The sequence below is a fragment of the Tauraco erythrolophus genome, chromosome Z, assembly GCF_009769465.1.
Source record: "Tauraco erythrolophus isolate bTauEry1 chromosome Z, bTauEry1.pri, whole genome shotgun sequence".
In the NCBI taxonomy this organism is placed as follows: domain Eukaryota; kingdom Metazoa; phylum Chordata; class Aves; order Musophagiformes; family Musophagidae; genus Tauraco; species Tauraco erythrolophus.
The window spans coordinates 41,731,876-41,746,156 of record NC_141496.1 but is presented as its reverse complement, the minus strand read 5'-3'; the positions used below and the strand labels follow the sequence as shown (position 1 = coordinate 41,746,156).

Below are 14,281 nucleotides of genomic sequence, written 5' to 3'. Positions count from 1 at the left end.
GGACCAATGGGGAAAAAAGTAAAAAGGGCTGAGTTGTTTCTTTTGGTAGGAAGCTGGACTGGAGAAATGGAAGTCGAAGGGCACCTGACGGGGCTGAATGGCAGACACAGCCTGGGCCTTGGTGACTGGCATGAAACAGCGAAGGTGAGCAGAAGACGTAGGTGAGGAGAAGGAGCGAAAAGTGGTGCTGCAGTAGCCCCAGATGTGAGCGCAGAGGCGGGAATGCCACGGGGGCAGATGTGATGTCACCGCGTGATGCAGAGTGATTATACCTGGTGGCGGATTGTGACATCATCGAGCGATGGACTGCGACCTGGCGTGCCTGGCGGCATATCTTGGGGCACCGGCAGAGCCTGGCCCAGTCTGGCTCGTGCCTGGCCTCCTGGCAGACGTGCCTGCGAGGTCTGGAGCGTGGAGCGAGGCTTTTCCTGGTGCTGGGTAGTGCTCTGGGGGCTGCTGTCTGCAGCTCTCAGTGCCCGTCCCAGAGCCATCTCCTGTGTTTCCCCAGCCCTGCCTGGTTCAGGCAGCTGGGCACGGCGGGGTGTGCTGGCAGCAGCGCAGGTGAGCTGTGTGGGGAAACGTCCCCCGGGGGTGGCCGTGGGGCAGCAGACAGTGAGGCCTGGGGAGCCAGGAGGTTGTCCTTCTTGAGGGACCTGGGCATTTCTTACTCCCCTCCCCGGGACAGCGAGTGCCTATGGCCTCTCTTCATTTCGCAGTGTATCACACCCTTTGGTAGCGCCAGAACCAGCGAGGGAGAGCGGCTCCTCATCCTCAGCTCTTCCCAACCCTCTGTGGAGCACAAACATGGCGACTGAGACAGAGTGGATCTGCCCCATCTGCCAAGATACTCAAGACGATGTCACTTACGTGATGCCCTGTGGCCACCAGTTCTGCCTGGGCTGCATCCTGCGTTGGGCAAAGATGAAAGCAGATTGCCCTCTCTGCAGAAGGACGGATGCGGACTATCAGGTTTCCTATGTCAGAAGAAGATGACTGTCAAGACTATATTGTCCTCAGAGTCCCTAATGAGTCGCCAGATGACAGTAGCCAGGAAGGCAGAACTCCCAGCCACCCGGCTGAGAACAGCCCTCACACCCCAGTGGTGTCCCCTCCATCCTCTCCACACGGGATGCTGTCTCCAGCTCAGGAGGAGGCATCAGGGACAGACGCCAGGGCTACCGTGGGTGGCCTCCTGCCCGAGGTCTGGGCAGATCTTTTTCAAAGGGAACGGCATCTCCTCAATCCCGTGCTGCCTTGGCTGCGCCAGGAGCTGGAGGCAATATATGGGGCGCGCTGGTGGGTGGCAAATAGTGCAGAGCACATCATCCTGCACTGCCTGTGCCTCTGTGGTCCGGACGAGGAACTCATGGTCCAGAGACTGCAGGAGTGCCTTGAGGAACACACAGCACCACTGACACATGGCATTATTGACATCATTGTGCGCCAGTGCAGCGAGGAGGCCCAGAGGCTGCTGCGCTCCCACGCTGCCAGAGAGGAGGATGAGAGCCGTGCGGCCGGCTCCAGCTCCAGCTCCAGCAGCTCCAGCGGCACCAACTCCCGGGTGGGGTCTCCTACCCCCAACTTGGCTTCCTCCAGAAGCCCTTCAAGCGCCGACATTGAGGAGGACACTGGCATGTCGGAGACCACGCCATCTGTGCCTGTCCCTGCAGAGCAGGAGCAGCTCCAGGAGGAGCTGGGGGAGGCGGCAGCAGGACCCTCTGCCCAGGGCTGCAGCCGCAGACCCTCCGCTCCCGGTCAGGACAGGGACCACTCACCTGATGGGCCCCGGCGCCCCCCAAAGCGGAGGTCCTCCAGCCCCCGGGACTCTCCCCCACCCTGCAAGAGACCGCCCCACCACCAGCACTAGCAGGCCTCCAACTTCTATCAATTGAGAAAAAAAGAAATAAATTCTGATTTCCCTGACACAGTCTCCTGGTGCTGCTTTCTCTCCCTTCTCCTGCTGCCCTTCCATTCCCCCAATCCCCACCATCGACCAAGGGCCCCCGGAGCCCTGGAGCCATGTGGGCAGCACCTCCTCAAGGAGGAAATCCTGCTGCAGACACAGCCGTGGAAGAGGTTCCGAAAAAGCACCAGGGTGATGCTTACAGAGGAGTTAGGAGTGACGGATTGACCCGGCCTTCCTCAGGCCAGGGAGGAAAACTCCGATAATGCCCAACACAACTTCTGCGTAACTCGGGAGTGAAAAATGTACAGTTGGCTGATGTATAATCAGACAACCTGAAGACCAGTTTTGAGTTCATTTAAATGGCGGGAAATACACGTATGCATTAATTTATAAATGACTATTGTAAACTAATGTTTCTTCAAGGCGTTGTGATGGGTGTGACAGATGGAGCCACTCATGTCACCCAAACCTGACTATTGCCGTATTTTTCAGAGAAATTCAATCCCAAATTTTCATTTTGAGATTAACGTGCAGTACCTATGCTAAGGAGACATTGAAATCCCACAGAAATCCCGCAGAAATCCTGTATGAACCGTTCCAAATGTCTTCTGATCATAGAAGTTAAATGTAACCTATCTTTTCCACCTTTTTTTTAATCTTAGCCTCCACTATTCAGTTTGCGATGTAAAAAAGCTTTAAAAAGCCTCAAACTCAACAGAAAAGCCCTTTTAACAGAATCATTAAATCTGCTCAGATTCTGTGCTCAGACACACGCTGAGCTGAAAGTATCTTCAAAACAACATAGGTTTCTGCTCGTTTTTCTGGGTTTTTTTTTGGGGGTGTGTATGCTTTGAATCCCTTTTGAACTAATGTAAATGCCACCCTTGGCACTCACAGCAGCCTGTGACAAAGAATGACAGTGCAGCTGTGGCTCACCACCACCTCCTCCTCTCTGTTTTGAACCTGCCACATCCTAGCCCCATGTTCCTTCTGTAAGACAAGACAATGAACAAATATCCTCAAGTCTCCTTTTCCACTCCAGTCACAGGCCTCTGCCACATACTTCCACAGTCAACTTTCCTTCATTTCTTTCTCCTACAGGCTTAAGACCATTGTCACTCTTTAATTTGTCCTCTTCCTCGACATTTTAAGAGGAGAGGAACCAAAGCAGAACGCAGTACGCAAACTGCAGATACGTCATGGGCTAATACAGTGTAAAATTTAGATTCTCCATGCCCCACTCTTGTCCTAGTAGTTCCTAATATGCCATTTATTTTTTGACTCCACGGGAGCAATGAACTGTGTTTTCATGGGACTAGCTATTAGAGCAATCACCTCGGTGCCCGCGCCCGAGTATGCACAGCTGCATGCGTATCCTTTCTCACATACATCCCTCTTCTTTTATCTACACTGAATTGCCTTAATGGTCCTTCAAATGTGACTCTTGGGAGGTCCTTCCACGGTTACTCACAACTGCTCCTTAGTCCTTACTATTGTGACTGGTTTAGTATCATCTGCAAACTTTGTCACCTCTTTCCCGTGACTAAGACAGGGCTGAACGCTGCATCCAACACGGGCACCGAGCCTGCCACCATTCACCTCGTTTCCCAAAGATCTCTGTGCAAACTCTGAACAGTAAGATTGAAGCTGGGACTCTGAGCTAACCACCTGAGCTGCTTTACGTATTCCTACCTGTACTTCTGAAGCAGAAGATAAATCCTCTCTACCGGCATGAATCGAGGACATGTTGGGACACTGCAAAGCATCTCACCTGTCCTCTGTAGCAATTTTCACAAGTAAATCTTCCAATTGCCTGAGTATCACAGGGAATCGTGCTGAGACCATGACTGCACGGTGACACCCGTGGCCAGATTCAGCTGCGTGGTGCTGAGCATGAGGTAGCTGAGCTTTCTGCTCATCCCAAAGACGTCCAGCTCCATACACTGAAAAATGTTACCTTCCTGGAGCCAAAGAGTTTTGTGTTGATGGGTGGAACGTAGAATATTCCTGACACACTACAAAATACATGCAAATGATGATGTACATTTCTGCATCTCTTCAGTCTATTATCTGCAGACTTTCCCTAAAGGACTCAAATACTGTTCTGATGAGAAATAGTTCTCCTTTATGGAAAAGTAATGAAGCCATGGAAATGGCTTTTAAAGGATATATCATTTGCTGTATGTAGCTAACAAGCAAGGGAAGAAATTCGAGTTTTTCCCCTCTGAAATGTTCCTGTCTTCCAGTTGAAACGTTGTCTGCTACCTAATCCTTATTCACGCAGTTCCCTATAGTCTTCAAAGAATTTTTTCTTTGTCGCTTAAGAGTTCATGCAAGTCAAACATTGTTGCACGCAGGCATGTAGATCAACACGTATATGTGGAGAGGTTGGCTTTCAAGATACCGAGAGACGGAGAGTAGTTTCAGTAAGGTGAGATATGGTCTCAGAGTTTTAGCAACTATAAAGCATCCGCATGCTGCTCGATTGGAGCGATTTCCTTTCAACTTCATCCATGAATAGAGAAAACGCGCGATGTCTTCTCTCTGTTCTCTAAAGCAAAGACGGAAAAAGGAAGAGACACCTGCCGGGTGGCTGCGTGCGCTCTCTGCAGCTGCTCGGGGACTCTCCTCGCCGTCCCGCTCCCGCCGCAGCCGCCGGCGGGCGGCGCTCCTGCGGCCGGCGCTTCCGCTGCCTGCGGAAACATTCCCCGCGGCGCTCGCCGGGAGCGGCCGCCGTCGCTGCCCTTCCCCGGGCCGTGGAGCGCCGGCAGCCCCGCGGGGCCCGGCGCGGCCCGGCGGGCGGAGGAGCGCACCCCGCTCCCCGGCGAGGCGATGGCGGAGGAGGCGCAGGGTGAGAGCTGCCCGGCGAGGCCCGGCCCTTCCCCCCCGCCCCCCGTGCCCCCGGTCCCGCCGGGCGGCGGTGCTGAGGCGCCGTCTCCCGGGCCGCCGCCGCAGGCGCCTGGAGCGAGGCGGCGGTGGATCACTTTCTGAGGCGGCGGCGAATCGGGGCGAGAGACGGGGCGGCCGTCAGGTGGTTCCACGCCGCGAACAGCGGGGCCCGGGCCAGGGAGGCCGCGAGAAGTAAGTGCGGGGCGCTGCCGGCCGGCCCGGCCTGCGGGTGGCCGCCGCGGGCTGGCGGGGAGGGCCGGGACGGAGCGGGGCCCGGCCGTGCTGTGGGGCGCTCGCGGTTCGTCCCGCAGGCCAGGCGCGGGGTCTGCCCGCCGCAGGACGGCCGTCTGTCCCCGCCGACCGGCGCCGCGAAGGCCGGCCGGCCGGCCGAGGCGCCTTGTGGCTCCGCGCACTCGGGCCGAGCTTGTGCGGAGCGTTGCCGTGTTTACGTGTTGGCGCTTCGGAGCGCAGAAGCTTCAGCTGATGGTGGAACCGGTTCCTCTGCTGTGGCCGCGCGGGGTTAGACGGCAGCTCCCTGGGACGCCCGCCTGGGCAGCAGTGGTCAAGGTGCCGCTGTGCTTTCCTGCTGCATCTCGTGGCAGGTCGCCCTTGCCAGTGCGCTGACACTTCTGCTTGTGGATCCGCTGGGGAGCACAGGACATGGAAGGACCTGACTGAAAGTCCTTTCGCCCTTCCTTCCCTTATCTATGCCTCCACCACATGAGGCTGGGCACCAGGAGTGTTAAAGGGGCAGCAGGCAGCGGAGCCTTCCTTCCCTTCCTTCCCTTCCTTCCCTTCCTTCCCTTCCTTCCCTTCCTTCCCTTCCTTCCCTTCCTTCCCTTCCTTCCCTTCCTTCCCTTCCTTCCCTTCCTTCCCTTCCTTCCCTTCCTTCCCTTCCTTCCTTTCCTTCCCTTCCTTCCCTTCCTTCCCCCTGTGCCTCCACCCCGGCTGCCTGCCCACTGACAGCAGCTGCAGTGCCATGAGGACTGGTGCTTGTGACGGCTTTGTCAGGGCGGTACTGCACAGCCTGTCCCGTCCTCGCAAAACAGGTAAGGATTCACGGCTAGTTTTGACCTCGTGTGGGTGGATCTTTTGGGGCTTTTTAGGAAGGCTTGAAGTTGCGTAACGTAACACACTGAGGGTTGGTTCTTGGATTCAACGGGACGGTTTGCTCCCTCCCGTTTTGTTCAAGACGGTGAAAGTATTTCACGTTATTTGGGAGCAGCTTATTTTGGTGAATTTTAGTCTAATGGGTGTGAATATTGGGGAAATGTGCGATTTATGTATGTAATCTTATGTATGGAATGTGCTTTCTATTGACTGTGTGATTCCGATTGCATATTTTTTTATCGTTATTTCAGTCTGAGTAACTATATATTGAATTCTCTGAAATCTGGGAGCGCTGCCCGGGCTCTGGGATGCTTCTCGTTACAGAAAGCTGTTTTCAAGAGCTTGCAGCGTTCCTAAGATGCCACTTGCTTGTCTTGTGTTTCAGGTACCGTTTTTGTGACAGATGCGGCTGGTTGGCTGCCTTTTTTTGAAAGGTTTGGCTGAGATGGGTTGGTCAGTTTTGTGAATGAGACAAGGGGAGTACTCAGTCTCTGCCAGTGCTAAAGTCTTCTGGTCACCTTTTCTCCAAAAGGCTCTGCCTGGAATCCTCTTCTAAGAGGGAAGTGTTGGAAATTTAGCAAGAGTGGATTCCTGTTTTGGATGTTCACTTTGCTGTTCCTCTGAAAAAAACATCGTGGCTTCTTGGCCAAACCTATTGACAAAACCCAGTTTTTGTGTGTGTATAGATTTCTGAAGAGTCCAGTGGAAAAAGTGCCGCAGAAATGCGTCGCTGTTGCTTCACAGACAGCAACTCGTACTGGGGGGTCTTTGTGGAGTAAGTGTGCACGGTCCAGCGTAGAAGGACGTGCCCTGTGAGTGTTACTCTGGAGCAGACACTGAAACTATTGGATTGGCTTCTGTTAGAGCATTCTTTTTTTTACATCAACAGGTGACGTTCACATGATAGAAGCAGATGTTCTTCTCCGTGGTGGCAAGGGAGGAAATGGAGACCCTGTCATGGCTCATCCACCTGAAACAGACAGCGACAACACATTGGAGGAATGGCTAAAAGAGATTGTCAGCACAAATAAAGGCATCAAGCTGGATTTTAAGAGGTATCTGGAGACACGAAGATTTGTGTATGGTTTGCGTTCTGACTAACTAACAATTGTACGGCAGCGCGAACTCTCTATTGGCGACAGTAGACCAAACTGTTTCTTATTGTGCACTTTAGTGTGATGCACGGAAAATGCGGGGAAACTTTGTGAGTACTACTAAAGGCACTGCTAGAACAAAAGCTTTCAAAGTGTTTCGAATGACAGGTAATGATTTCAGAGTCAGTGCATTTGTTGCTGAGTTGCTATTGAGCAAAGTTTTCCCATTGGGGAAACTGGAACGATAGTGCCTGTCAGGGAAGCTCCTGTCGGTTTTCGGCTTGTGTAAAGGAACTGGGACAGACAACCGTCCAACTGGGAAGTCAGACAGCAGCTGCTAGGTTGCGAATGGAGCTGAGTCCTGCAGGTCTCTCTCTGCCTGGCAGCACACAGGTGTCTCCTGCCATCATCCAGCTTTCTTGGTGTCCTTCTCTACCAGGGAGAGGGAATGAAAGCATCGAGGTTTTTCAAGGAGCTTCTGAAAAGCTTGCTGAAAAGCCAGCTTCTGTTCCAGCTCTGCTGAAATTCATCCTAATTCAGAAACGTCATCCCGTACCAGCACAAATATCTTTTGTTTCCTAGAGTTTTGATTTTTTTTCACTGAAGGAGAGGGATTCTGTTTCCTGATCCGCTCCAATACTAATGATCTATTGGGGATGTCTCAATTCAAGAATTAGGTGTGCTCCTTTGGAATATCTGACCTCCTCCTGCAGGTGATGTGGTGGTAGATGTCTTCAGCATGGTTTGCAATACAGAAAAGTTGTCTTGCTTTCTGCGTGGTGAGGTGCGTGTATATTGAAGAAAATTCAGTTTCTTTGGCCTGACTTTTTAATTAAATTTTCAGAGGTTCGTGTAGAATTTTAATCCTTAGCTGTTCCATCATCTTTAATCGAAAATACACCTGAAAACCTGATGAGATTGCCTTGCAGAGTTCGAAATGGGATTCAAAGTGAGCTGTGATTTCCAGGTAGACACCTCTGCAACTCCTGACTTCAGCTGTGTCTGAATTTGAACGTACAATGTCTGTTTTGGCAGGAGACAGAGAATCCACCTCCACATTAAATGAAAGAGCTTCATCAGTGCCTAAGTACGCTAGAGAAATGCAACAAAAATACTAGATAGTTGTAAAATGTGATTTGTACCTGTTGTTCTGTGTAGTTCAATCACAGTTTTCATGTGAGAGTTCATGAAAGCACAAAAAACTGTGAGCAGGCTTGGTCTTTCTGCTGTTACAGAATGTGTAAATGTCTGCCCGGACAGATAAGGGAAGGAACAAGAGAAGCAGACATTTGTGGGGGTTGGTTTGTTGTGGGTTTTTTCCTTCAGTTTAATTATTGTTTAAATTAATGTAAAAACAACCACCTCTTGTTTTTCCATAAGGAATTTCCAGCCAAGTGCAGTGATTTAAAAAAGCTTTTAAAATTATGTTGTGTTATGAAAGTCTGATTGAATAAAATCATTTAAAGAATACAAGCACACAGCAGAGATATGGTCAAATGAGTGATACAGGTGATGATGTTCTTTTGAGTGATACTTCTTTGGATGCTGTTGCTGAAATTCTGGAGATGATTTCAGCAGCACTTAAAAAGCAATATTTTGTGTATTTCTACTCTGTCAGCTTGATTGGCCACATAATCCCATTTCCTGCTGGAAATGAAAGTATTACAGGAATGAAAGTCTACAGAAGTGAAAGTATTCTGCAAAAGGACTTCAGAGTCCCACTTCAAAAATGCCAGAGTCATTCAAGATGGAGTCAGCCATAGGTCTGACTTTTCCAAACGCAGTGCAATAAAAACAGTGCTGCTGATCAAAGCCTTGCCTCTTAAAGTACTGTTAATGCTGGGAGTGGTTACTTCTACCCTTTGAATGGTACGTAAACTTCAGGGCCATGTTTAATGGGAGAACTATATTTAGGTTCGTGATAGTATTTGTGGCTTTCAGGTATCTTCAACCCGACGGTCTAATCTAAACAAAAGTGTTAGAGCCTGCAGTGGCTTCCTTTATTAACGTCCTTCCTAAGGGTTCAGCAACATCCAGGTCTTGAGAGGTTACGCATCAGAAGAGTGGTGCGATAAGAGCCGTGAAGCAGTTCATATTGGGCAGCAGGGAGAGAAGAGGCCTGCTTCCCACCAGCAATAACTGTCAGCTGATGGTAGAAAGGGTCCTCAGCATTTGCCCTCTGGCTTACAGGGACAGTTTTGTTAACGTCTGCATCTATGGAGGTACTGTAGGTTTCCCATCCTCGATGGGAATAAGGCGTCTCATCCCCGCTTTGTGTTGTTTGTGCAGCCTAGAAGCTGTCCGGCCTTCCTTGGAACTTCTTGAACGCGTGAAGCAGCATTTGAGGCGACCCATTTGGATCAATGCGGACATCCTACCGGGACCTAATGGAACTACTGCTGTAGTGGATGCTAAAGGGTTCCTCGACACCGTCACTTCGTTTTTCCCAAACGTAACCTTGTCGCTGGGGTGGACAACTGGCTGGCGCGCTGACAAACACAATAAAGGTGAAGACAGACAATCTAATGCTCACACTGCATAGCCAGTTTTCTTCGAATTCATTTCACAATTGATTCAAAATAAGTTACATGCCACCTGTTTAGTTGGAAAATCGTAGCGCGTGTAAGACGCGTTGTCTTCTTTGTTGGTCTGTATTTGATAGCGTGTTCTAGCAGGTAGTGCGATGGTGGAGTTGCAGCAGAACTGTGGAAGAAGCTGACACTTGTCTTGTGAATCAGTCTTTTGTTCTTCAGCTCCTTTGCATGTACTGAGGGATTTTTGGGGACAAATTGCTTACGCCCTGTTTCAGGTAGTCTGCTCGCTGAATCCTAGCAGGATTGGTTGGGTGATATGAATTCTGGCACATTTCCTGAAGGAAGATAGGTTAGCTGGAGATTGAAAACCCTGTCGGTGTGCTTTTGCAGTAGATAACTGAAATCAACTTGAGAGTCAGCATAGTTTTTAACATTTCGTTTCTGCTGAATAACTGAGTTTTTCTGATAACTTTTGCAATTTGTTGATGTTAGTAACTTTTTTAAATCTTGGTTTTGAGAATCCAGTTGCAGTTTCTTGTTGTTCATCCCTAACCTGAACGTCGATCCTGAACACGTAGCCATTATTTTAGGGTCCTTTTCACAGGCCTCCTCCCACAGTTCTCGTAGCTGCTTTGTTAGGGTGTTTTACTCTAGCGCACGTGCATGGGTGTGCAGCAGCGCAGTCCCCACCAATATTGTCTGTGACTGCAAGGGCAAAATCACACACCTTTCCAGACTGCTAATTTTTCTTTAGCAAGATTCAATATTGTGTCACGAGGATTTTGTTGTACGCGATTTTATTTACCGGTATAGTACTTTGTCCAAAGTATTTTCAGTGCAGTACAAAGTTGCTGGAAATCAGTAGTGGAAGTACTGGACTGAGTACTCTTTTTTAATAAACATGACTTTATCTCCGTTCTAAATTTCAGTTTATGGTGATGCTCATTAAGGATATACTGTAAGACAGGAGAATAAGCAGCCTGTTTGACTGATCTCCACTCCAAGTTGCTGTTTGCTCAACAAAATCATCTTTTTTTTTTTTAAGATTTGGTGCTGTAGGTATTTTCAGTCACAACATTGGGTATGGGTACTTGAGAAAAAAAAAATTAGCTGTTGTTATTGAAGTTAAGGTTTTCATAGCCTGTAGAAATAAGAGAATACTAAATACGGTTTTGACTAGCTCCAGTGCTGGTAAAAAGCTCAACAGCAGGTGTTTTTTTTAAAACAGTGGCGTAGATGGCTTGATTTTTGCCTTTTTAAAGTACAAAACATTTCACATGCTTGCTTTCTCTCTAATTTAAAGTCTTCTATTGCATTCATTCTTTTTTTTTCTAAATTTTTCAAAAGGTTTCTGTTTGATAAGGGTCACTGTCAAGTTAAAACTAGTCCCTGTGGAAGTCAGTGGCAACACTGTTTTTTAGAGAAAGAGCAAAGATACGATTTCCTGGACGTTGGAAAAGGTTGCGTTCTATAGCTGTACGTAAAGTAACACTGCGATTGATAGAAATAAGGATTATCAAAATAAGGTTGTTTTTCCATATAAGTATCACTTTTCTCCTCTGGGACGATGACATTTTTTATTTATAATTATTTAGCTCATTTCATTTCAGAGTTACATGACTTTCACAACACCCGTGTTTGCTCTTGTGTTATCTTGCCACCTAACCGTTCTAGAATTGATTGTGTGTTTACGGAGTCATATTTGTGAAGAATTCTTTTCAGTCAAGTGGTCTTTCTTGTAGGCTATGACTGGGCGATGGTGAAGGAAATGGCTCAGATATGCGAGACGCTTTCCCAGCCTGTAACTTTCCCGGTTAGAGCAGCATTAGTACGACAGTCGGTATCTGAGCTGTGTTGGTTACTGCGACAATCGGACAGGTAAGTCTCAGGGGCCTTCTTTTGAGCTGTCTTCATTACAAAGGCACATAATTGTTGACATTAAATATAGCACAGTTCTGTGTATACACACTTTACATTTATCTTGAGAATGTTTTTTTTTATCCCTTCAGTTCTTTAGTTCCTTCAGTTCTTCCATTGCGTTGTCATACAGAAGTGGTCTCCACTCGTTTCTTTAAAATAACAACAATCCAAAAGCCTCTTTTAAAATGACTTTTATAGGTAGTGAATCTTGTGGAGGGTTGTAATCCAGCTGCACAGTAAACGTTTCATAAGACGGATGTAGCTAAGTAGACCAAGTAGTCGGGTGTTGCAATTTGGAATTAATTCAGTTTAAATACTTGTGTTTTGTTGATACTTTTTAGTGGATTCAGTGTTTATATTTTCTGTAATAATGTGATGCAAAAATATTAAAGGCGCTTTTTAGGTTGGAAGTTAATGAGCATGCTACAAAGCTGATTTTGCTTAGGTACTTGGAATACGTTCAGTGGTTTCCAAACACTGACTTAGTATTTCCTTTTAAAAATAGTTCTTACAAACCCGTAACGGTTTCATAGAAAAAAATTATTTACTTGTAGTAGAATGAGAATAAACTCAGCTCTGTACGTGTTGTCTTTTAGCCATCTTTTTCGCCTACTCTGCCTACCTACACTGTAATACAGTTGTTTCTTAAGCACCAACCAAGGTCAAAGGCCAAGACAGAAAAATTAAGAGGGTGTCACATATGGAAAATTCCTGAGTAGTTAGAGACAACAGGGTGGAAAAGCTAAAGTGCTTTTTTTCTCATATATAGTGGTAAATCGAGGGAGAAATAAGAATTAAATGTTCAACACTGGGAAATTAATTTCAAAATATTGTTGTTAAGGGTACGTCTGGTGAATTGTGCTGTTGTCAAATAAGTCATCACTGGATACAGGCGTTATTCCCACTGAAATACTCATATTTTCTCTCTACCTCAGCATAAACCTCCTGATTTTTCTTAGTGGCATGATTAGAAGACACAAATTCCTGAGCTAGTTTTGCTGCCGTACAACTAAATTCTGATTTACCTGTATTTTAGATTAATACAGTTTTGATAATGAAAGGGGAAAGATGAAGTATTTGTCAGATGGAGATTGTGGAGCATAAGACTTTTAACTTTAAATGATACGTCAAAGTTTCTCAGGTTTTCCGAGGAGTTACAACAAAGTCTGTGCAATTAATGAGAAAAGTGCATGTGCTGAAGTACAGAAGGTACATTCAGTCCCCCAGACGGCATCACTGCACGTCATGTGGGTGACAAAGCAGAGAACATGCAAATCGCCTGTACCTGAGATTGCCTCTTATTTTCTGTTAGAATGCTCTGCTTGTGACTATTTATTACTTTGTCAAACTTTCAGTGCTTAGTCTGGTAAATTTCTTCGCTGGATCTCTGCCTAGGATGTTTTTTATCTTAGTCCTTGCTAGGTTTGGCAGATCGCTTAACACAAGGAGCAGGCTACAGATAAATTGTGGGTGGTGTAGGATTGTCCGTCTTAAAAATTCTGCAGTCCTTCTTGGGAAGTTCGAGCAAGTTTAGCTTTAGGAGCAAGAACTTGAAGTTTGACTGGAGCCAAATGGTGTGACCTACCTCCGTAACGAGGAAAAAAAATGTGTCAAAGGAATAGACTCTGCAAATTCTAGTTTGCATGTGTCCAACAGAGGTTTGTTGAAAGACCGTCAGTCGTATTCTTCAGCTAGTCTGTCTGTACCAAGCATTCTGCGTGCCCTGTGTGCAAACTAGGATGTGTTTGATCATGCCTGTTGCTGGGGGGGAGTGTTTTGATCCAGTAGTTGCTTTTCCCAGTGACTTGAAGTTACTGTGGTAACAAGAAGATTGGAGAGACTCTCAGTGCTGTCAGTTGTGGCACAGATGCAGGGTAGAGGGTGATGACTTGCCTGGATGTAGGAGGGTGAGGAGGTGAGTAGAGCTATAGAGGAGTGAGGAAGATGTATAAAACTGTTAATGCTGATAGTTCATCATTTGTGGTTGCTTAACTTTGAAATCTAAAGGACATTAAGTTTTTGGTATTTAATTACATTCCTAAAATTAAGATACCATAGTCCTGAATATTTCCAGGAGCTTGTTAGTGCAATGTCTGTCTGTCTTACGTGCTGTATCTTCAGATAATTACATACTCCTTTTTCTCTGTTTTCTCTTTCTCTTTTTTTTTTTTTTCCTATTTTTTGATACAGATACAGCCTCACTGTTTGGACAGGAAAAGAAGATGTGTATTCTGTAGAAGATTTGCTTTACATCCGTGAAAACTTTGATAAAAGTAGGGTTTATTATGACATCTTAGAGCCACAAAATTCTGAATTCAAAAAAGCCATAGGAGTGGAATAGTAAATACAAAGCAGGTACCCTTTAAACGTGCAATTCCCCTTTGAGAAGAACTCCCCTTTGTGCTGAACTCCCCTTTGAGAAGAACTAAAATAAAATGCAGCCCTCTTTATCACCTGCAGGAAGAGTCCGACCTCTTTTGTTCCAGGTGTTTTGTGGCTCTCTTGCTTCTGCATCCCTTAAAATGAATACAGATACTGAAATCTCTGCAGATTGAGATACAAGCTATGTGGTGTTGTCTTTTGCCAAACATTACACGTTTCTTTTTCACAGTGACAGAAGCGATTCTGATTTCTAAATGAAAGCCAGTTCTGTGAAGAGACATCACCCTGGCATCTTCTTGCCCTCCTTTTCCCATTACTCTCACATGCACGATTTTTTTTTTTAACTTAGATGTTTTACATGACACTGGACACGCTGTTAGTACTAAAGAGTCACTTACAGCATTTTTTGGTTCTTACAGCCTTTTTCTTATGGTATTAGTACAACT

At 47.0% G+C, this 14,281-nt stretch overlaps 2 protein-coding genes across 3 annotated transcripts; both read left to right on the top strand.

The window, feature by feature from the left end:
- The first annotated feature begins 804 nt into the window (after nucleotides 1-804).
- On the top strand, nucleotides 805-1,867 carry LOC147526373 (E3 ubiquitin-protein ligase Topors-like). The gene is given in 2 exon segments (XM_086629805.1): nucleotides 805-948; nucleotides 950-1,867. Coding segments are annotated over 2 exon segments (1,062 nt in total).
- Nucleotides 1,868-4,738: 2,871 nt separating this feature from the next.
- Nucleotides 4,739-13,891, top strand: FAM151B (family with sequence similarity 151 member B). Of its 2 annotated transcripts, XM_086629121.1 has the most exons (6): nucleotides 4,739-4,757; nucleotides 4,862-4,987; nucleotides 6,795-6,960; nucleotides 9,289-9,506; nucleotides 11,276-11,411; nucleotides 13,644-13,891. In XM_086629121.1, exons 1-6 carry the CDS (start codon nucleotides 4,739-4,741, stop codon nucleotides 13,792-13,794), a joined length of 816 nt encoding a protein of 271 aa, XP_086485247.1. In that variant the 3' UTR covers nucleotides 13,795-13,891. The 2 variants fall into 2 exon arrangements, with proteins under 2 accessions (XP_086485247.1, XP_086485248.1); XM_086629122.1 differs by lacking the exons at nucleotides 4,739-4,757; nucleotides 4,862-4,987 and adding an exon at nucleotides 5,491-6,290.
- Nucleotides 13,892-14,281: the final 390 nt, after the last annotated feature.